This window comes from Zootoca vivipara, chromosome 3, assembly GCF_965207765.1.
Source record: "Zootoca vivipara chromosome 3, rZooViv2.hap1.1, whole genome shotgun sequence".
Classification (NCBI taxonomy): domain Eukaryota; kingdom Metazoa; phylum Chordata; class Lepidosauria; order Squamata; family Lacertidae; genus Zootoca; species Zootoca vivipara.
The window spans coordinates 91,686,870-91,710,235 of NC_142586.1; the positions used below are offsets into that span (position 1 = coordinate 91,686,870).

The 23,366-nt window shown below is 44.2% G+C and overlaps 1 protein-coding gene across 1 annotated transcript in view; it reads right to left on the reverse strand.

The window, feature by feature from the left end:
• Positions 1-322: 322 nt before the first annotated feature.
• Positions 323-23,366, reverse strand: part of TGFB2 (transforming growth factor beta 2) — an 85,587-nt gene continuing 62,543 nt past the window's right edge. The window contains exons 3-7 of the mRNA XM_035111355.3: positions 8,797-8,929; positions 8,571-8,681; positions 6,348-6,522; positions 3,628-3,781; positions 323-1,714 (exon numbers count right to left, since the gene is read on the reverse strand). Of these exons, the coding sequence (XP_034967246.1) occupies positions 1,556-1,714; positions 3,628-3,781; positions 6,348-6,522; positions 8,571-8,681; positions 8,797-8,929 (732 nt within the window). The 3' untranslated portion in view covers positions 323-1,555. The remainder of the gene's footprint in view (positions 1,715-3,627; positions 3,782-6,347; positions 6,523-8,570; positions 8,682-8,796; positions 8,930-23,366) is intronic.

A 23,366-nucleotide genomic window follows, 5' to 3' on the forward strand; every position in this document is an offset into this window, starting at 1 on the left:
CTCGCCTTCTGTTAGTTTTGTTTTGTTTTTACTCTTACCTTATTTTCTTCTTCTGAAACAGAATGAAATTGGAGTCAGGTAGCTTATATCGTCAGGATGAAAAACCACATACAAAGCTCATGTATAGCAAATATTACAAAACATGTATTTGTAGTGCAAGTTGGGGGGGAGAAAACAAAAAAACAGGGGCTTCTCTCATACTGGCCAGCTAGAGGGAAACAGACAATTCCAAGTGATAAACAAGAGCCCCTAAGTTCAAACTCTTCAGAGTTGACAGTATTAACAGAGTACAAAAATATGGTGAAAATTTACACGTTACACATAAAGTACTTAATTTTTTAATAGTTTACAATAGAGATCTACAGATATGTTTCCAATTAAGCTGGCTTCTTACTACCCACCTATTGTAATACTATAGGTACGGTTACATATACAAAACAAAGAAACAAAAAAAAACCCGCGCGCACAAACACAAATAAAACAAACAATCCCAAAGCAATAGCTGTACAGCAACATATTAGGGTCTGAAGATTAGACCAGTACATGTTAAATATTTCACTGGTTTACTAAACTTGACGGTTTAGTTCATTTACAGTCGTTGGTGGTGGTATGTTTGCATGTTTAAAAGAATCCTAATAGACTTGTCTTTGAGACTGAAACAAAAATGTCCTTTATTGTTAAGCTTTTCAGTATAAAAACAAATGGTGCGAGGCTTTGTATAAAGCCTTCCTAGGCTCTTGGCAAGAAAAACAACGGTGTATGTGGCTTTTTCTTTTTAAGGTAGACTTCCTTAAAAATAGCGAACTACTGTTTGAACTGAGCTAAGCAAATCATGGTTTGCAGGATTTTTTTAAAAAAATCTTCTTCTTTTTTTGAGCTCAGGTTCCTAAGGGATTAAACCAGGTTTCTTGCAGTTTATTTGGTCTGCCCGTTTTTTGTTTGTTTGTTTTGCTCCCTCATCCCGTCCCCCCTCCCATGGCAATGACATGCACCCTCATTTGATCATATAACACAAAAATAAATAATGCGCTGTTAATTTCTAAGAACTACAGGGAATGGGTAGAGCATCTATGGCGTAACACGGAGGTCAAGTAAGCCATGGAACAGATACAGCAACTCCACTGAATGGGATAGTTTTCCTGTTTTTTTCCTTTCACATAAGAACTCTATCAAATTCTTCCAGTGTTTATTTTTTTAAAAGGTTTTTTTTCATTTTCTTTTCTTTCTTGTTAGTATTTTTTTTTTGCTTTTGTTTTTTTTAAAAAGAAAATTCCTTCTTGTCTATCTCACTAACCAAGTAGTTGAAATGTAGGATAAGGCCTTCACGGTTTTTGCTTCAGGTGATTTTTTTTTAATAAACAAAACACAAAACAATGAAACAAACTCTCAAACGATTTGGACTAGTACCGCTTTTTTCTCCTTTGTTTTTTTTTTTAAATCACTGCTAGACCCTATGTTTTTCTTTACATTTCTTCTTCTTCTTATGTTTTGTTTTCTTCCTTTCTTTTCCGGGGGGGGGGGGGGATGCACTTGCTGTGCCGCTTCAGAATATCCCTTAGCTGCATTTGCAAGACTTTACGATCATGTTAGAAAGTTGTTCGATTTTGGGCGTTTTTCCAATGTAATACAAGATGGTGAGGGGCTCCAGATCTTGGGATACACAGCATGGAGACGCAGAGGCTTCTGGGTTGATAGTGTTATACAAGCTGAGAACCTGGAAAGAGAGGAAAGAGAGATGAAGGCATTTCCTCCAGATACTCAGCAGCACAGCTGTTCCATGGGTTTCAGCTTGGTTTTACAAACGTTAAGAACTGGGACGCTGGATCAGATCAAAGGCTTATCAGACCAGGATCCTGTTTCCATAGTGGGCCATAATCAATTGATTCATTCATTCATAGTGGACAACCAGTTGCTTCTGGGAAGAGCACAGGCAAGACACGGGGCCAACTGCCCTCTCGCATAGCTGCCATCCAACAGCTTTTTATGCATGTGTATACTAAAAGCAGCATATAGCCATTGTGACGTATAGCCACTGAGAGTTCTAACCTCCATTAACAGTGAATTCCACAATAATTTATACCCACTTTCAGTTTAGAAAGGGGCATAGCTCAGGAACAGAGCATGTGCTCTGCAGAAGGTGCTAGGTTCCATCACGCAGAGGTAAGGATCTGGCCATAAAAGGTTCCCCACTCTGAGGTAGATGGACCAATGGTCTGACTCTGGATGAGGCAGCTTCCTGTGAGCATTTTGATCTCTTGAAACCTGGGCTTAAACTGTTTCTGTTTAAAAAGGAGAGTAGGATGGCACTGGAATAGGACACAGAGAACGGGCTGAGGTGGCACTGGGACAGAGCAGAGAAAAAAATGGCAAGGGGGTTTGAGGTGTAGAATGGGGGGCAGAGGAATTACAAAGGGCAGACCGAGAGCCACCCTTCCCAACCTTTCCTTAGCTCCTCAAATAAGCAGGCGCTGCCCCAAATCTTTCGAGCTTTCTCTCTGCAACCAAGAGAAGCTGGCTTTTGTGTTAGCAACAAAAGCCAAGATTTTCAGGATGCCAAAGTGTGTGCCAGACCCTAGATTCTGTGCTGGGTTTTCACAAGCCAGCACATGGGAACACACCCAATCCTGATCACAGCCGCCCAGGAGAATTCCTTTCTCTAGAACAGGCCTGCGCAACATAGAAGTCCCACAGGGAACCAGGCAGAGGGCCTTCTCGGTAATGGCACCCACCCTGTGGAATGCCCTCCCACTAGAGGTCAAAGAGAACAACAATTACCAGACCTTTAGAAGGCATCTCAAGGCAGCCCTGTTTAGGGAAGCTTTTAATGTTTGATGGATTTCTGTATTTTAATGTTTGATGGATTTCTGTATTTTAGAATTTCTGTTTTGTTGGAAGCCGCCCAGAGTGGCTGGGGGAACCCGGCCAGATGGGCGGGGTACAAATAATAAATTATTATTATTATTATTAGTTGCGCAGGCCTGCCCTAGAATGACTTCCATGGGTGGAGTCAGTGCATTAGGGCTGTGTGGAGGATCAAAACCTGGCCTACAGAAGGGCCTAAACTGATTTTAGAACAGGACAGGCCCAGGAAACTGTTGCTGCTACTCCTCAGGCATCTGCTTGAGCAGGGAGAAGGCACTGAGGTCGGAATGAAATCGCCCTGGCCCTGCTTGGGCATTGACTGTTTTAGGGCATGGCTGGGGAACCTGTGGTCCTCCAGATGTTGCCGGACTATAACTCCCATAATCCCATAAAACCCGCGATGGTAGATGGAGGATATTCTGCCAGAGTGTGCCGTGCAACTGGACTTAAAAATACAAGCTGTTAAGGCAGACCTGTGTTTGAAATATGTTCAGTTGGTGTGCAGACTAGACATCTTGCACCAGTTATTTTTTTAAAAAAACTTTGGCAGCACCAGATTTTATTGCATTGGAAATGTATTATGTCAATAATACACTAGTATAATACATTAGCTGTCAGGTTTTTGTTTTACAGGGGGAGGACAAAGAAAAACTCATTTTTATTATCAAAAATCCTGCTTTTCTGCACCCACCCCCACCCAATATAGCGTTAATATTCTATCAGGAAACAACTCTAACCCCACCCCCCGCAAAGGAAGAGACTTACTCTACTATGCTGAGTATCTGAGCTCCATAAATAAGGACAAGCTCCTGCGCAGAAATTTGCATGGTATCCTTTAGGTTCATGTATCCATTTCCATCCCAGATCTCTCTTGAAGTCAATATAAAATGGGCGCAGGCAGCAGTTGTCTTGCACGTTCCTAAAAATGCAATTGCACACAAGCATATTATTAGAGTCACAACCACCAAAACTGGGCTGGGGAGCAAGAAGCTGAGCTCAATGCAACTCTAAACAGAGATTCTTGGTAAGCCCTATGCAGTGTTCCATCAAACCTGGCTGGCCATGTGCCATGGATGCTTTCATTGAGATTCCTGCATTGCAGGGGGTTAGACCAGATGATGGGAGCTAGAGTCCAACAACATCTGAGGGTGCCAGGTTTGCTATCCCTGCGGTAATAGTAATAACCCCCTTGCATTTTTAAAGACTTTTATTAGTATCATATAACAAATCTTTTATATTGTCCAGTCTAAGTCACTTCTAGGTCTTCTGTTGGGGAAGTGGTATATAAATTCTGTTAATGAAATAGATAAAAGCATGTGGGCCATCCCTGTAACCTCCAGTTGGTTACCTGTTCAGTAAACGCAAGAAAAGGCCCCTGCAGAACTCCTACTTGAAACCAGAGGGCTGGGAATGGACTCTGGACCTACCAGGATCCTCTCCTTGGTTGATTGAGTTCCATATGATATGCAAGTAGGGTCCTTTTCACATGGGTCAAATGTGTAGCCATGGATGATGGAAGCATCACTGGCCCCTAGGAGATACAGCTAAAGGTAAAGGTAAAGGGACCCCTGACCATTAGGTCCAGTCATGACCGACTCTGGGGTTGCGGCGCTCATCTCGCATTATTGGCCGAGGGAGCCGGCGTATAGCTTCCAGGTCATGTGGCCAGCATGACAAAGCCGCTTCTGGCAAACCAGAGCAGCACATGGAAACACCGTTTACCTTCCCACTGTAGCGGTTCCTATTTATCTACTTGCATTTTGACGTGCTTTCGAACTGCTAGGTTGGCAGGAGCTGGGACCGAGCAACGGGAGCTCACCCCGTCACAGGGATTCGAACCGCCGACCTTCTGATCAGCAAGCCCTAGGCTCAGTGGTTTAACCACAGTGCCACCTGGGTCCCTTAGGAGATACAGCTAGCCTTATTTAATTTATCTTTAAGAAAGCAGAGTTTAGGCTTTTGGCAGTGTATGAGAAATAATTTTAAGATTATATTAAGAATTATTAATATAGTGTAAGATTTCATAAGAGGAACCTGCTAAATATTTGAATGGACAATATCGCTTAAAGGGGGGGACTGAGGGAAGTCCCTATATCATTAAAATAACAATGTGAATAATCATGGAAAAAAAATATGTGTTATTTGTATGTATGTTTTGTTTGTTGTTAATGTAAAAAAATGAATAAAAATTATATTTTTTTAAAAAAGGAGGTACAGCTAGCCTGTGGTGACTCCACGGCCTTCTCATGCCCACTTTTAATACACGAGGCAGTTCATCTGAAACTTGCCCAATGGTGTTTCTGCATGAGTCATTCCTCTGGGTACATCTCCTCCAAAAACTGTTGATTCTGATCTATCTTGCTGCTAGGGATGTTGAAGCAATCTCACGGCAATGGAAAATGGAGCGGAAATGGCCAGTAATCAATCCAGCAAATAATTATTTACATTATTAATTCCATAAAGTCCCACCACAGCAGGCAGAGAGATGACTTTAAATCAGAAACTGAACTGCAGGAGAACAGAAACAGTGCTGCGTGCGATGAACATGGGTCGGAACGGAAATCAATGCCTTCTTAAATCCCTACTCTTTCCATCAGGAGTGAATGGATGATTCAAACAAATGCAACGCAGAAACATGACAGCATTATTCGTCTCCAATGGAGGCTGGTCGGAGGGAAGCAAGACTAGAACAGCAAATCATTCAGAGATGCAGTGGGCCGCCTGCTCTGCGGAGGGACTTACAGGACTTTCATTTTTTTTTATTCACTTAAGTTTTAGGGGCACACCAGGGGTTCTCTCTTGGCATACTGCAGTGCTTTCCTGTGCACTGTATTAAAAAAGAAAATCTCACAAGTTCAGCGGGACTTTTTCCTAAGCAGGTGTGCATAGGATGTGGGCTAGCTTAGCTTGTTTCCCATGACACCAGAACTCAGGGACCGATGGTTTAGTTAACTTATGGTTAGTGATGATATACCAGGTTCAAACTGTTGTTTCAGAACTCTGGGTTCAGAAGTGTGGGTGGGCTATTAGAGCAAACCAGTTTCCTTATGGAGTAGGAGAGAGATACAAATGTACTATGCAAGCCCAAAGCTCATCACAGGTCATTCCATATTGCCAGAAAATACTGTTTCCTGCTACATCTAAACTTGGCCACAATGTCTATGCAGTTTTTTTTGTTTTCTGCGCAGGGGTGGGGTGGGGGTAGTGGGAAGTAAATGTGCTCCCTTCATTATAACTAAGGCCAGTAGGAGATAAAGGAATTTACTGGGAACAAAATTCAGATTTTGATACATTAAATCAGTTGTAAGAAGACTATAAGAACCCGGGTGTTCAACTACTGCTCTTTGTTCATACCCAGCAAGAGGCATTATCATTTTTTTTACAGAATCAATGAATTATGGGGCTGTATTTATATTCTATGAATGTTAACCTATTTCTATGCATGCAGGCAGACAGGCAGAGACAACGCCTCAATCCATAATTACCTAAAACAATAGGCAGCATCTAGAGCACGCTTCCTCCGCCGACTGGACTGTTGCGACTCAAGTCTGTAGGAGGGCAATAACATTAGCAGAAGATGTGGGGTCTTCCCACTGTTTTTTTTCCTACTGGGCTTTAAAGATTTCTCACCACTGGGATATGTGTAGTAGTCATCAATACCTTTAAAAAATACATTTTGGTAATAAATATTGTGCTGCTCTTCTGGAACAAATTATATAAACCAACCTTTTACAAGAAACTTGAACCACAGGAAAAAAATCAGGGGGCACTGGCATTGGGTGGGAGCATTTATCGCATGCTGATATGCATATGTAAATTTCATAAGAAGTTCTCATTATGCTGATTGCTGTGGCTCCTTTGAGACAACCTTCCAAACCTTTGTTTGGGGAGTTCTATAGCACTGCCTTCCTTCATCACACACCAACACTCATCTTTATTTTACTATAGTATGACGTCTGAGTTGTAGAAACTACGGTTAATGCTGAGCCCCAAACCATGATTTGAAACGTGTTTGTAAACCATGCTTTGTAGGTTAGCACTAATCATGGTTCGGCGTAGGATATCATGGCAAACTATGGTTAGAACAACCTAGAAATGGAAGTTGGAACTGGTGTACAACAGAAGGTGGAGGCTGTGTGAACCCATGGCATGTTCCTAATCTGTCAAGCTTGGAGAAGTATCTAAGCTGAACACGTATTCTGCCCTCAATCAGATAAAATAAATAAAAAATGCAATTTCAGCACATAACAATGCCAGGAGATGAACTATATCATAAACTTCATCTGCATTCATGATTAGTCACTGAGTCAGTTGTAATACAATACAGTATATTAAAGTTTTTTTTCTTTCGCAGTTATTTCAGTACAACATGCATTTAGATATTTATTTAATTCAAATATTAACTCTATGCTTCTGATATATTCTACTCATCCAAGCTAAAAATGCTGTGCAGTCCACTCCTAAGCATGCTTACTTAGAAGCAAGTCCCACTGAGCACAATAGGACTAACACCCTAATATGCATGCTTAGGACTGCAGTCTAAGGCTGAAAAACAATAGTCTGACTCATTGGTTTGTATGGGGTTAGATTGCAATAGAAGATAACAGGAAATAAATTTCGACAGGATACCGAAACCCACCCAAGTATCATCACTAAAGGAAAAACAACAACCCAATCTCTGTACACAAACACACACTCATCCTTCCAGATCCCATTATTTGAGGCCCTGTAAATTAAGCTACACGCAAAAGCAACAAACTCAGGGCATGATTTAAGATGGACAATGGGATGGGGACCCTTCATCTTGCTTTCTCAGGCAATTTAAATTATCCCTGAGTTTGATTCCTCTCAATTTTGTTGTAATTTTTTGTTAAATCGATTTATGGGTTCCTTTATTGTTGCAAGATGGATTTAATTCCAATGTATTGCACTGAGATCCAGCACCGAGGGCCTTCTGGCGGTTCCCTCATTGCGAGAAGCCATGTTGCAGGAAACCAGACAGAGGGCCTTCTCGGTAGTGGCACCCGCCCTGTGGAATGCCCTCCCAGCAGATGTCAAGGCAATAAGTAACTATTTTACTTTTAGAAGACAACTGAAGGCGGCCCTGTTTAGGGAAGTTTTTAATGTTTGATGCTGTACTGTTTTTAATATTCGGTTGGAAGCCGCCCAGAGTGGCTGGGGAAACCCAGCCAGATGGGTGGGGTATAAATAATAAATTATTATCATTATTATTATTCCACCCGGAAACCCTCTTGTGGACTGCAGTTTTTTTAAAAAAATATATCCACAAATGTTTCCTTTGTTCTCATTTGCTAGTACTCAATAACCACGATCCACTTGCTTCCACTTGATTCAGTTGACGAATCCACTTGGATTTTGGAGCCAGTCAGGGATTTGCATCACGCTTCTGGGAATCCCAGTTATCATCCAAATAATATTTGGCTTCAATAAACTTTGGTGTTACGATGAGCTTTCCCTCTTAGCTGCACTAGAGAAATGTGGTGAGCTATCTTTCAGGAAGGAGACTAATATCACTCTTTCTGCACACACACACACACACACACACACACACACACACACACACACACACACAATACACACCCAGACCTCAATCTTTTCAATGAACTGGGTTTTTGTATTTTCCATGTACTGTAAAAACTCCTCTTATTTATCACATAACAATTTTAATTTTTATGCTTTGTCATTACCTGCAAATCTTGCCTCTAGCTCTTCACTTTTATTTGGGATGATATAATTATTTGAAGGCACGAACGTGCAACATGGACAGTGTAAACTTATCTTAAATCCAAGATTCCTGTCTGCAAAACACAAGGGAAGGGAGGGGAAATTGCCTTTAGATCCAGTGCAGACCTGAAACTATTTAGATTTAGCATAGGCAGGCTCTAAATGATCAAAGGCTTAGGATACGGTCACCTCGGTGGTGGAGCCACTCGTGTACTGCATCAGTTACATCGAAAGATAGCCACTCGCCTTCAGCTCTGGTTTTAACTACCTTGCTATCAATGTAGCGCTGCATAGGTGATGTTAGATCTTTGGTTTTCAGAACCTGCAAACGAGAAAAGACAACATGCATTCTGTTGGTTATGGGCTTTCAGGATTTCACTGAGAAGAAAAACTAGCTCAAAACTAGTTCAAAACAAGATGGTACAGAAAATAATTGCAGCACCCAACAGGTTACAAACAATCACATACAGTAGATATGGATATAAATGTATAGAATGAAATTGGATTCCAACATTGAGCCTGCAAATTTTCATGTTGCAACCAGACCTGGTGGCATCCTGCCTTTCATCGGGGCTGCTGTCTATGTTCCTGTGTTGCAATGAATGAATATGGCAGGGTGGTTAGGGTTTTAAAGATCAGAGTAGCTTTAACTCATGGCTCCAAGATTCTTTGCTCATCCCATTCTTTGGCTCAATCTCTCTGTGCATTACAAAGAGGTAACAGAACTGAGATCCAGGCTTTCAAGGCCAGAAGTTACTACAAACCACAGCAAAGTGGGTTAGAATTTCATCATTGCCGGGACACTGGAGGAAAATAAAAGCACATTTCAAACCCAGACTACATCCTCTTTCACTTGTGTTGACCTGCTTTACGTATTTCTGATATAACCCAGAGTGCGTTAGCTTTTCAAAAAGCATATAAAATTCTCCACAGGACAATGTGATTCATTGAATTCAATAAGATCTTGGAAAATAAAAACGCTAGTCTTGCTTTCACTGATTTATTTACTAGCAGAATGTCCATCATTAAGACATGACCTGCTTAGCTTTAACAGTGTAGCAGCATCTGTGCCCAGATACCATTGTCCATTGCCCAGAGCCAGATTTAGTGGCAGGTGACAGGCTTGCATTGCACAGGGCTTGGGAAATGCCTTTCATGGGCTAGATACTCCCCTGTCCCACAGTGATCAGCTGAGGCAAATAGTACTAACAGTTTGAACCATGGTCCATTCATGGACATCCTATCTTTTTCTCCAAGAAACTCAAGGTATACATGGTTCCCCACCTTCTCGTTTAATCTCTACAACAACCCTGCGATGTAGGCTAGGTTGAGAGGAAGTGACTAGCCCAAGGTCACCAAGTGGGGATTTAGAACCTAGTCTCCCAAACCGTAGCTAACCATTACAGAACACTGATGGGAAAGAGACAAAGTGAGTCGGGGTCTCTAACTTTTTAAAAAAAAATTAACCACACTTTCGTGTGCTGTCCAAACCCTAAATGTAACCGTGGTTTGTTAAAACAAGCCAATTTCAAACCACAGTTTGTCGGATTCAGGCAAAATGAAATCTAAAAAGGAAACAAGACCTTCCCACCTCCGCCTCATGACTGCATTGGAAGAGGAGGTGGGGAACAGAACACACCAACCCAAGGCCCACAGCTGCTCGCTCTTGTCAAGATAAACCATGGTTTGTTGTGACATCCCAACTTGCCCAGTGCTTTTTCTTGTAAAACTGGCAATCCTGACCTGCACTACCAGTGTCGCATTGACATGTTTTAACTTGCAGTGAAAAGTGAAACATCCATGCATGCAAATTTCCCTTCTTATGTGTCAAGGGAAGTACAATGAGCTACAACTGCAATACGATGCAATACCAAAATAAGATACTTTAAAGCTGAAAAAAGGAAGAGTGACAAATCCGTACTGCACCAAGTACCTATGTGGGCAAAGCTGGGTTAGATCAGTTCCATCCAGATCTCAGTAATACATGCCAAGTCGCCTCCATCTACAATCAAAAGGTGGATGCATGAGACTTCATTGTGAACCAATAGAATACTAGCAGGCCAGAGGGCACAGCAGCCATTCCACAAGGTGCCTGCCTAGTGGGATGGCCTGTAGGCATCTGAGTCTCCCCACATAGTGTCCCCACCTTAGTGCCCCATCCCCCTACCCACAACCACCATTATGGGAACCACCACCCCTCCCTCTGCTTCACACCCAAAGTACTAAATGATGACCTCACACAAACCTCCAAAACCTATACTGTAAGGCAGGGGTCCCCAAACTAAGGCCCGGGGGCCGGATGCGGCCCAATCGCCTTCTAAATCCTGCCCGCAGATGGTCCGGGAATCAGCAGGTTTTTACATGAGTAGAATGTGTCCTTTTATTTAAAATGCATCTCTGGGTTATTTGTGGGGCATAGGAATTCGTTCATTTTTTTCTTTCAAAATATAGTCCGGCCCCCCACAAGGTCTGAGGGGCAGTGGACCGGCCCCCTGCTGAAAAAGTTTGCTGGCCCCTGCTGTAAGGTGATGGTTATTTGGTTATATAACCGACTATTTGTTAGCAGTGTATCATGAGAATACAGAGTTCGGCTGTACATTCTTTAAGGTCGCCAAGGTGAGCAAACATCCCCAGGAATGCTCTTCTGAACCCAGCGCCATCGATAAACAGACATGAATGCAACTTTAAACTACAAGTCGACTTCTAAGTTACATTGGGTGCACCATAAACACTGACTCATGCACACAGAGAGAGCAGATGGCAGTGGGGACCTGTTGATTCTATCGATTTAGTAAACTTTCCAATAAGGTACATCAAGGACAAACTAGAGAGCATCTGCTGTGTGGCTGCATTTCAAGATTTTAATGGTGCAAAGAGAGGAGGAGTTTAACCTCCCCCCCCCCAAAAAAAAAAGAAATCCAGAACTAATATCAGCTTTGTGGGTACAAGGATTTTCATTGGGACTGCAGCATGTGGTTGGCATTGTGGACCCAATATACTCCACACATATTCATCGAAACTACACAAATCACACAATGATTTTCTGGTCTAGTTTGACCATAACTCCCCCTGTTCTTCCTACTTTTGCTGTAGCAGAGGCTGTGAGTTGTTAATCTGTTCAAGCGATCCTTCCTGATGGCAGTCTGAACTCCTAGCACCAAGATCCCTATTTGTTAACCTCAATTCTCTCACCTGAACTAGCTCTGATTAAATATAAATGTTGGCCTTTTCATCGTTCTCTTGGGTGGGGGCCATCACTCAGTGGTACCTCCTAGAAGATCCATGTTCCACCCCTGGCCCTTGGCTAAGGATCTCAGGCAGAATGGCTGGGGAAGACCCCTCCCTCAGTACTTTCCTGTTGAACTGAGCCAAAGGTAGTCAACAACATGGTGCCATCCAGATGTTGATAGACTACAACTTCCATCAGTCCCAGCCATCACGACCAATGGTCAGGGGTGGTGGGAATTGTGGTCCAGCAACATCTAGAGGGGGCTACCCCTGAACTAGACAGCGCCAGTAGATAAACCAACAGAATGACCCAGAACAAGACAACTTCACATGCCCTTCTGCAGCAGTTCTAGGACTCTCTTCATACAGTGTCATCTGTAGCTCATCATTATCATTGCTGAGTTGCACCCGGTTTTTTTCTCAAAAGGAAGACCAAACCAGATAGCAATATTGTATAAAAACAAATTCTGTAATATCAGGCCCTGTACACCTGAAGGTACGTGTCCAGCCCAGACACTGAGATCCAGCTCCAAGGGCCTTCTGGCGGTTTCCTGTGAGAAGTCAACTTACAAGGAACCAGGCAGAGGGCCTTCTCACAATGGCACCTACCCTGTGGAACGCCCTCCCACCAGATGTCAGGGAAATAAACAACTATTTGACTTTTAGAAGACATCTGAAGGCAGCCTTGTTCACAGACTGTTTTAATGGTTGATGTGTTTTTAATAATTTGTTGGGAGCTGCCCAGGATGGCTGAGGCAGCCCAGTCAGATGGGCAGCATACAAATAATAATAATAATAATAATAATAATAATAATTTAATACCACCATCATCAAATGTAGGCAAAAAACATGAAAAGGTAATAAAAATTCTACATGAAACTGACAGATTTTCAGATTTTATATGCACAGGGGTGGGGAAAACGTGTTCAAAACAAATTGGTAAGTTTAACTTGCGAGTACCTTCACCTACCATCTTAATTGCTAAAGGCTGGCCCATGCCACACCTGGGTTGCAGTGCTTGGAGCACCGGGCTATGATGGGAGCGGATCCCAGTTCAGCTGCCCACTCAGCCCTGAAGCCCATTGGATAACCTTGGGCCAATATCTATCACTCAGCCTAACCTGCCTCAGAGGGTTAGAAGAATCATGGAAGTGTGGAGTTGGAAGGGACCATCTAGTGCAGGGGCAGGCAACCTAAGGCCCAGGGGCCAGATGTGGCCCAATTGCCTTCTACATCCGGTCCGTGGTCGGTCTGGGAATCAGCGTGTTTTTACATGAGTAGAATGTGTACTTTTATTTAAAATGCATCTCAAAACCACCCAAACTATCCCAGCTGTTATGAAGATAAAGCAGGGGTGGCAGAGAACCATTTATGTTTCATGGAAGGAAGGGGAAAAACTTGAGTTTTCAGCTCTGGTGTCAACTAATCTTATGTGTTTTTCTCTCTCTCTCTCTCTCTTCTGGGAAAGTGACTCAGGTTGTCCATCACTCGCTGCAAAGCCACTCCAGCACATTTTGCACGGACGTCATTCAACAGGGGTTCAAGCAGGCCTTTTTAGGCAACCAGGCCTACCTGCCAAACCATCCACGTCCTGCTCATCTGCTGGCCAGCCTTGCGTAATGGTGTGCGATTGCAAAGGGGAATGGCATTGCAGCCACGGAAGCCAACAGGGGTCTTTCCCTTGGCTTCAACGAGGTTTGGATCTGGCAATAATTGAGAGCAGAATGTGGTCCTTATAAACTATTGTACGAGGTGCAGAGTTCTTGCCAGAATACAAAAGGTACATATGACTTGCCAAATGTTTTAAAGCCTATAGTTCTGTGATCCGCTTCCTGAGAAATTGCCAAGCACGTTCATCATGCAAGTTTGCAAATAAAGAGAACATACTGGAGACACAGCCCAAACCCAATTACGGCTTGGGTGGATGTAGCAGCCACATTAGTTCACACAGTCACAACAGGGTTGCTTCCATCCTCTGCACCCATGTTGAACAATAGTAAAAATCAGACACGTTTTAAAAAATTGAATGTTACTAGCCCTCATGACTGCGAGAAATGGTTTTCAAAGTGTGCAGAGATCTGCTGACAAACTACAATGGGCTGGTGGGTCTCCTGTCTCCATCCACAGAGGGCCTTCTCAGTGGTGGCGCCCGCCCTGTGGAACGCCCTCCCATCAGATGTCAAAGAGAAAAACAGCTACCAGATTTTTAGAAGACACCTGAAGGCAGCCCTGTTTAGGGAGGCTTTTAATGTTTAATTGATTATTTTATTTCATTTTTCTGTTGGAAGCCGCCCAGAGTGGCTGGGGAAACCCAGCCAGATGGGCGGGGTATAAATAATAATATATTATTATTATTATTATTATTATTATTATTATTATTATTATTATTATTATTATTTCCTTTGGGCGCCCCATCTTTTCACTGCCAGCTCTTAATACCTGCAAAGGTAACACTACGTATACAGAACGGCTCTGTGTCAGTTTTTTCCTGGAGTGGACAGTCTGATCAAAGAGCCACATTTGCCAACAATATCCCATTTTCATTGCCGGCTACAACACTATACTGTCTAATTTTAGTCTACGTTGGAAACGATTACTCTCGATATTGCCAGAGAGTGTGTTTAAGAGGCAGGTATATATGGAAAGTGTAGAGCAGGGGTACCCAGACTACGGCCCCCGGGCCGGATGCGGCCCAATTAGCCGCCCAATCCGGCCCGCGACGACCCCCGCCGCCCGTTGCCGCCGCCCGCTCCTAAGGCGCGCGGCGCGGCGGCAATCTTCAAAATCGGCAAAAAATCGCCGAAAATCCTTTGTGCGCATGCGTATGGGTCTCTCCCGACCCAGAAGAGGTCATTTCCGATGCACTTCCGGGTCGGGGGAGGCCCATACGCATGCGCACAAGCGATTTTCAGCGATTTTTTTCCCCGACCGTGTGCGTGTGCGCATGCGCACGGGCGCGCACTTCCCCGCCCTCCGGCCCGCCGCGCAGTCGGCGCGGCGGGCACCGGCCCAAAGCCCGGTAAGTCTGGGGACCCCTGGTGTAGAGAGCAATAAAGAATGAGGAGGGGCTGGAACTGCAAGGCTGTATCCTTAACACATGACAACTACCTGTGTGGCAGAAAATGTAGGAAGTGGTACTTCAACAACCATAGCACAACAGTAACACAATCATATGGGCTGCTCATATGCTACCAGGCCAAGTTCAAGGTAAAATCTTGGGTCCAGGACATCATAAGGCCTGTCTGGTGCCTGATCACTGAGCTATTCAGGGGAGTCACTGTTAGTAGTCTCTCATGGGTCACAGGGGTCAACAAACTTTTTCAGCAGGGGGCCGGTCCACTGTCCCTCAGACATTGTGGGGGGCCAGACTATTTTTTTTGGGGGGGGGGGAAATGAACGAATTCCTACGCCCCACAAATGCATTTTAAATAAAAGGACACATTCTACTCATGTAAAAACATGCTGATTCCCGGACCGTCCGCAGGCCGGATTGAGAAGGTGATTGGGTCGCATCAGGCCCCCGGGCCTTAGTTTGGGGACCCCTGGGTCAGACGCACAGCTCATCTCCACTAGAAACTGTGTATTCAGATTTGTGGGCCTAATTCTCTGGATTTCTCTCCCGGCTGAGATCACACAGGTCCGTAGGTCAGAGCTTGCCAAACTTTTCAAGTTGGCGACACACTTTTTGGACAGGCATCATTTTGTGACACAGTACAGTGGTACTTCGACTTACGAAGGCGATCCGTTCCATGGCGCTCTTCGTAAGTCGAATCCTTCGGTTGTCGAAGCGTCTGTGTTGCACATGTACAAAGTGCGATTTAGCACTTCTGAGCAGGCGCAGAACGTGCACGTGGTGAAAAGACTTCCGGGTTTGCCGACTTTGTAAGTTGAAACCTTCAGAAGTCGAGTCATTCTGATGTCGAGGTACCACTGTAATTCAGTTTGCGTCATTTCATGACACAGTAATTCAGTTTTACTAGCAAACCGAAAGTTAAACGAACCCTGTCCAGCCCCAGAAGGAGTGTGGGGAGCATTTGTGCAACATACCTACACACTGTAGTCGACATACTAACGTGTTGCGTGACACACAAATTGAAAAGCTCTACCATAGGTGCTAGTTCCTGAGGGCTGAGGCACTTTGAGCCCCACATTGTTCAGAGGGCTTTTGGTTCCACCCCCTGGCTCCATGCGTGACATCAGGGCCCCCTCAGTCATCCTGAGAAGCTGGGCCCTTTAGACAAGTCCCTTCCCTTTTGAACATCAGGTGTCTGATGAAGACTTTTAAAGATTTCAACAGGCATTTTAAGTAAGCTTTTCTGGTTTAAGAGTAAAAGGGTAAAGGTAAAGGACCCCTGACCATAGCTGTCAAGTTTTCCCTTTTCTCACGAGGAAGCCTATTCAGCATAAGGGAATTTCCCTTTTAAAAAAGGGAGAACTTGACAGCTATGCCCCTGACAGTTAAGTCCAGTCGCAAACGGCTCTGGGTTTACGGCGCTCATCTCGCTTTACTGGCCGAGGGAGCCGACGATTGTCCGTAGACAGTTTTTCTGGGTCATGTGGCCAGCATGACTAAGCTGCTTCTGGTGAAACCAGAGCAGCGCACAGAAACGCCGTTTACCTTTCCGCCGGAGCGGTACCTATTTCTCTACTTGCACTTTGATGTTCTTTCGAAATGTTAGGTTGGCAGGAGCTGGGACTGAGCAATGGGAGCTCACCCTGTTGTGGGGATTCGAACCGCCGGCCTTCCGATTGGCAAGCCCTAGGCTCAGTGGTTTAGACCACAGCGCCACCCGCGTCCCCAGTTTAACAGTACATTTTAACACATTTTATCCTTTGCACATCTTTTGTATCTTCATTGTACACCGCTTAGAAACTACTGTATGAATTTGCTGAAACTGAAAATTAAGCAAATAAATACCACATGACATCAGTATTCTTCCATGTGAATGAGGTTATTTCTCACTAACCTCCATAATCTGGTAACACCCACGCACCCCAACAAGTGGAGATCCATGCAAAACATTTTCCTTAATCATGTTGCAGGATAATCTCATGGTAATGGAATGAGTTATCGATTGTGGGAATACACTGCAAAGAAGTCACTGACCATCTGGGCTCTGGAGTAGGCAATATTATGCCCTCCAAATGTTGTTGCTGGACCCCAACTCCCATCAGCCTTTGCCAGCATGGCCCATGGTCAGGGATGATGGGAGATGTAGTTCAGTAACATCTGGAGGCCACCACACATTGGTTGGCTGCTACCTCTGATCTAGCTAGTGGAGCAAAATAATGTCTACAAAGCTGGGAAGGCTTCCCAACAACTCGCCCTCGTTTCTGTCTTGTTCACTTTACACTTCAGCACAAAGCGGTCTCAGTACCGTCAAGCAAAAAACAGACAAACAAAGTTTCACCCCAGGAAAATGCCGAAATGCTCGGTGCAATTTCCTGAAGTTTAGGGAGATGTTGAGATTGTCAGGAACGAAGATGTCATGCAAAGCAAAACAAATAAACCTTGGCAAAAAAAAGGCACGAGCATTTAGCTGTAGCTCGCCTGAGGCGGGGTGTGTTTTATTAAAACATCAAGCCATAGAAGGCAAAGCCACTAAACCAGAGCAAGCCCACTTTTTTGTTTTGTTTTTAGGGGTGCTGATTGACACACCTCTTCCAATATTTGGAGGTCACCATTCAGTGCCATTGCATCCCAACAGGAGAATTAATAAATAAACTAGGGTGATAATTTGATGCTAGATTTTATGCCCAATATAAAGCCTGGTGTGGAATGGCTCTTGCACAACCCTGTCTTGGCTTTCCTCTAAGTCACATACATTTGCTTGCAGGAAGACTGGATGTAGCCAAGAGACAGAGCTTAGTCATCAGCATTTTGGTGACAAACAAGTGAGGCTACACAAGAGGAATCCTGTGGACAGCTGCAAAGTCTCACAGCTGCATTAACACCAATATCTTAAGGAGCAATAGTAGCAAACATTTAAGATGATCAGTGGGTGCAACCAGCAATCTTGATTTCTATACAAGGCCCCTGTATAGCCTGTCTAATTTCAGCTGGTAACTTATTCCAGAAGGCTTATTCTTCAGCAGCCTGCGTCATCTCTGCCTCTTGGCTACACTTCTGCCTCTGATTCTGGATTGCCCTCTGCCACAGCCTCTTCCTGCTCACTAAACCCTGTTACTTCTTCAGATTCTGACCACTCATCGTCGACCCATCACTAATCCCCTGGCTCTGAGCCTTCTTCTTTGTGGGTTCCCCAACTGGTGCCACCCACCAGCGGGTGGCGCTGTGGTCTAAACCACTGAGCATCTTGGGCTTGCTGATTGGAAGGTTGGCGGTTCGAATCCCCACCACGGGGTGAGCTCCCATTGCTCTGTCCCAGCTCCTACCAAGCTAGCAGTTCGAAAGCACACCAGTGCTAGTAGATAAACAGGTATCACTGTGGCAGGAAGGTAAATGATGTTTCTGTGCGCTCTGGTTTCCATTACGGTGTCCCGCTGCACCAGAAGTGGTTTAGTCATGCCGGCCACATGACCCGGAAAGCCGTCTGTGGAAAAACGCCGGCTCCCTCGACCTGAAAGCCGAGATGAGTGCTGCAACCCCATAGCCGCCTTTGACTGGACTTAACCGTCCAGGGGTCTTTTACGTTTACCTTTTACCTCTCACCACTCCTCTGCATCCAGCCAGTCCATTCCCTGCTGGTGCAGGGAGAATTCAAAAAAAGATGGCCCCCACCCACTTCCAAGTGGTACAATCCATTCTACAACTCACACCCCGAACCATTCCACCTTATTCTGCTCTTTGTGGAGCCCATCCTGCAATCCCGCTCCTCCTGGGTGATCTCTTCCCGTCTATTTCAGCAGGATCTGAAGGAATCGTACTGGTGATACGAAATCCCACACCAGTGTAACTGAGAGCAGAAAAATGCCTTAAACCTTTTGCCTCCTCAAGTCCTTCCTTGTAATATAATGTCCCCCCTGGGGTCCGAGCTGCCGCTGGAAGCCCAGTGCAGCTCAATGCGACCCCCCTCCTCCTCCTCCTCCCCTGTATCATATCATTGCATTCCTCCCTTCCAGCAGCCTATCAGGTACCTAAGCAGGCTAAAGCCTCAGATAACAGTAGTAATAAAACCCAGAATTTCAGCTCCATTCCTCATGATGCTTTATGATGTGTTACCAAAACATGGCACTGTTTCCATAGGAAGTCATTTGAAGACGTTATTGTTTTATAGTCTGTAGCTAATAAACTGCCATAAAAACAACCTCGCTGCAACCACTCCAAACAACGGATAGGATTTGTGCCCCGCTCTGCTTCCTCCCCTCCCCCCACCACAGCCCCCCCCCTTGTCCTACTCTGCCAGGGTGCCTTTTGGGGATGCCTATTCATAAAAGGAAAAATGGGAGCAGTGGTTTATTTCTAAATACAGAAGCACCTTAATAAAATAAAGATGTGGTGAAGGCTACCAAAGGGGCCGCCAAGTCGACGGGTTCAAAGACATTCCCACAACATTCAAATTTTTATCTGATCAAATTCCAATAAATCCCGCATTTGGCATCAATCTTTCAAAACATAGCAAGAGACACTGGTGGATGCTTGAGCTTGTTTGTTTAATCATTTTATTTCCCTCCCCCTTCCCTCTTTTAAAGGACTTTTATCCGTCTTATATTACCTAAAGTCTCGGTCTTTTGTTAGAAGTTATGTTTTGAGGACAGTCTCTTATGTAAGCTCCCATTAATGGGAAGAGACAAACACAGGAAGGGTACGGGGCGGTGGGAGGCTCTTTAATATGTTTTGGTGTTCACACGACCCTTTACTATTATGAGGGACAGGGGAATCCTGTGCACCCTGCCTGGATGGAGCAAGCTTGTTTACTCCTGCTCCGGAGGGTAGGACTCGAACCAATGGCTTCACGTTACAAGAAAGGAACTAAACATCCAGAATAACTTTCCGTCAGTAAGAGCTGTTCGACAGTGGAATGGACCTCTTCGGGTGGTTGTGGACTCTCCTTCACTGGAGGTTTTTAAGCAGACGTTGGGTGGCCACCTATCTGTCTTGGAAGCTTCAGTTGAATCCTGCATCACGGAGGCTGGACTAGATGACCCTTGTGTCCCTTCTATGATTCCTTAACAACAATGCTGTGTAGCTCTGAGGTTAGAATGACATAGAATCATAGAATCATAGAGTTGGAAGAGACCACAAGGGCCATCCAGTCCAACCCCCTGCCAAGCAGGAAACACCATCAAAGCATTCTTGACATATGGCTGTCAAGCCTCTGCTTAAAGACCTCCAAAGAAGGAGACTCCACCACACTCCTTGGTAGCAAATTCCACTGCCGAACAGCTCTTACTGTCAGGAAGTTCTTCCTAATGTTTAGGTGGAATCTTCTTTCTTGTAGTTTGAATCCATTGCTCCGTGTCCGCTTCTCTGGAGCAGCAGAAAACAACCTTATTGTCTGTACACATATTGGGACAGAAATATGGCTGCCAACAACACACTCTCCTGCTCAATCTGCTTCATTGGCTGATGATTGTGAAACACATTGACGATGATGTCATGGCATGGCATGATGATGTCATGGCAGGCATGTTTCTTGAGACGCGTTCTCCTATATCATCCACCTTTGGGTCACTGCTAAGCTTGCCCCACTGGGTTGTGCCATGTGCAAAGGCTACCTCTGTTGTGGGTCCCTACCTATGGAACACCCTACTGCCAAAAGAGCCGACTACAGACCCTGATGGATTTCCACCATCAAGGGAAAACATTCCTATTCTACCAGGCATAAACCAGTGAGGCCGCTTTCTGTTTTCAGTAATTTTAGGATGCTCTGGGGTGGTTTTTTTATTAGTTTTAAGGGGTGTGCATAATAAAATTGCAGATAATACACAAAAACTATTAGAAAATCAAATATGCATAAAATAATCATCATTGAAACAATTAACATTAAAACAAAAATAAAATTGGTAGGATGTTGAGCATGAATACAGGTAACTAATTCATATGTCTGGGTAGGCTTTAAAAATGTTTTAGGTGCTGCCACACTGATTCCTTGAAAATGTGGAATGAACATCATTTAGCACTTGTAAAAGGGCAAGTTCTTCAGGCTGAAATTGGTCGAGAAGGCATGTCTTTATATACCAATAGTAAAACACTCAACTTGGCCCTGTAACGAAACAGCAGCCCGCGCAGATCTTTGAACAAAGGTGTAATATGCTGACAGAATCTTATTCCTGTCAGCAATTGGGCTGCAGCATTCAGCATTAACTACAATTTTAATGATAGTTTTAACTGGTGTGTATTTTGTAAATGATGTTTATTTTATGATATTCTGGAAACTGCCCTGGGATCATTATAAGTGATGAAGGGTCATCTACAACTCTAGATAAGGAATAAATAATATAAATTACTAAACATTACTGGAGGGGAAAGGAGGCATAGCCACTGTTTTTGGCGATTGTCATAACATCTTGTTGCAGCCTGATGATGTATGTACAGCAGTCAATGGGTCTGTACACAAACGGTCCTATTTGGAAGGACTAGAATTCACACATCCGCCTTCTAGAATTACTTTCCATCCACGGAATTACAGTTTCTCCAGCCTCAAATTAATGCGGAAGTGGTAAAATAAATCAGCTGAGCACATTTATCACAGGCCGAGATGGCAACTGCAAGTGGCTTTTTGCAGACAGTATTAGAGTCCATGAATAAACCATGAGATGATCTCTTTCAGTTCAGGCTATGATCATCTTAACTAAACGTTTGCTAATTGTTAACACTTGTCATTACTGCGCGTCACTCAACATTTTGTTGGAAAAGTTGAATGCAAATATTAAATCAAGTTTTGTTACGTCAAACTAAAAAGAAGAAGAAGAAGAAGAGAAGGTTAAGGGGTGATATGATAGCCATGTTCAAATATATGAAAGGATGTCATATGGAGGAGGGAGAAAGATTGTTTTCTGCTGCTCCAGAGAAGCAGACACGGAGCAATGGATTCAAACTTCAAGAAAGAAGATTCCACCTAAACATTAGGAAGAACTTCCTGACAGTAAGAGCTGTTCGGCAGTGGAATTTGCTACCAATGAGTGTGGTGGAGTCTCCTTCTTTGGAGGTCTTTAAGCAGAGGCTTGACAGGCATATGTCAAGAATGCTTTGATGGTGTTTTCTGCTTGGCAGGGGGTTGGACTGGATGGCCCTTGTGGTCTCTTCCAACTCTATGATTCTAAGCCACTGACACTTCCACACACAGCAGGGGCTGTAACCCTGCTTTCTTCGCTCACCAACCCTGCCTATCCACACAAACCCCCTACCTCCCCAAAGCCCCCCTTCCCCCCTATTAGCTCTGGGGTGGTGTTGTTAATATTATCTGGTTGAAGATGTAAGAGTGTAAGGCAGGCTCCTAACTTCAACTAATCATTTCACAGACATCATTTGAGGGAAATGGCTAAACACAAACGCACAGAAAATCAAAGTGAAGTTAAGCTGAAAATGCCATGTCCCTGTTGCTGGTTTCAGGGGGAGTAAAAAAAGAGAAAAAGGTAAAGGACCCCTGACAGTTAAGTCCAGTTGCAGACGACTCTGGGGTTGCGGCGCTCATCTCGCTTTACAGGCTGAGGGAGCTGGCGTTTGTCCACAGACAAACAGGTCATGTGGCCAGCATGACTAAGCTGCTTCTGGTGCAACAGAATACCGAAACCAGAGCAGCGCATGGAAACGCCATTTACCTTCCTGCCGGAGTGGTACCTATTTATTTACTTGCACTTTTGGGCATGCTTTTGAATTGCTAGGTTGGCAGGAGCAAGGACAGAGCAACGGGAGCTCCCCCCGTTGCAGGGATTTGAACCGCCGACCTTCTGATCAGCAAGCCCAAGAGGCTCAGTGAATGTATGGCAAGAACTGCCCTCCTGGCCTGGACACTGTCACTGACTCTGCTCCTGGATCTGAACAGGGGGCAGGAAGAGTGCGTCCGGGGGGGGGGGGAGGTTGCACTTTATCACGGAAAAGACAACCACTGACACTGGCAAGGAGCTGCTACTTTAGACGGCCGAAATCTGCTTGAATAGAATCATATAACTGTGTTTAAAGCACTTGTTCTGAAGCTTGCTTTTTCCTCCTCCCACCCACTCCTTTTTCCTTATGTGCCATGTCTTTTTAGATTGTGAGCCTGAGAGGGCAGGAACTAATTTAGTACAGCACTGATTTTTTGTAAGCTGTTCTAAGAGTCTTTCTTATTTTTATTTTTTTTGCTAAAGGGTGGGGTATAAATGTGTTAAAAAAACAAATAAGTGAGTCAATGCTTCTTCTTCTTTTAAAGTCAGTTAAGTGACGGAATGGTTAGAAACAAAAATAAAACAACCTCCCAGGAATGTATAGCAGCATCAATAATCAAAGACGACAAAATGGGGTCAGATGGGTTGAGGATGAGATAAAGACTCCACCCAGCTTTCAGCTCTGATTTTTAACAAACTAAGGCTCCAATCCTGAGCACATGTCCTTGGGAATAAGAACTGGACTGGCTTCTGAGTAAAAG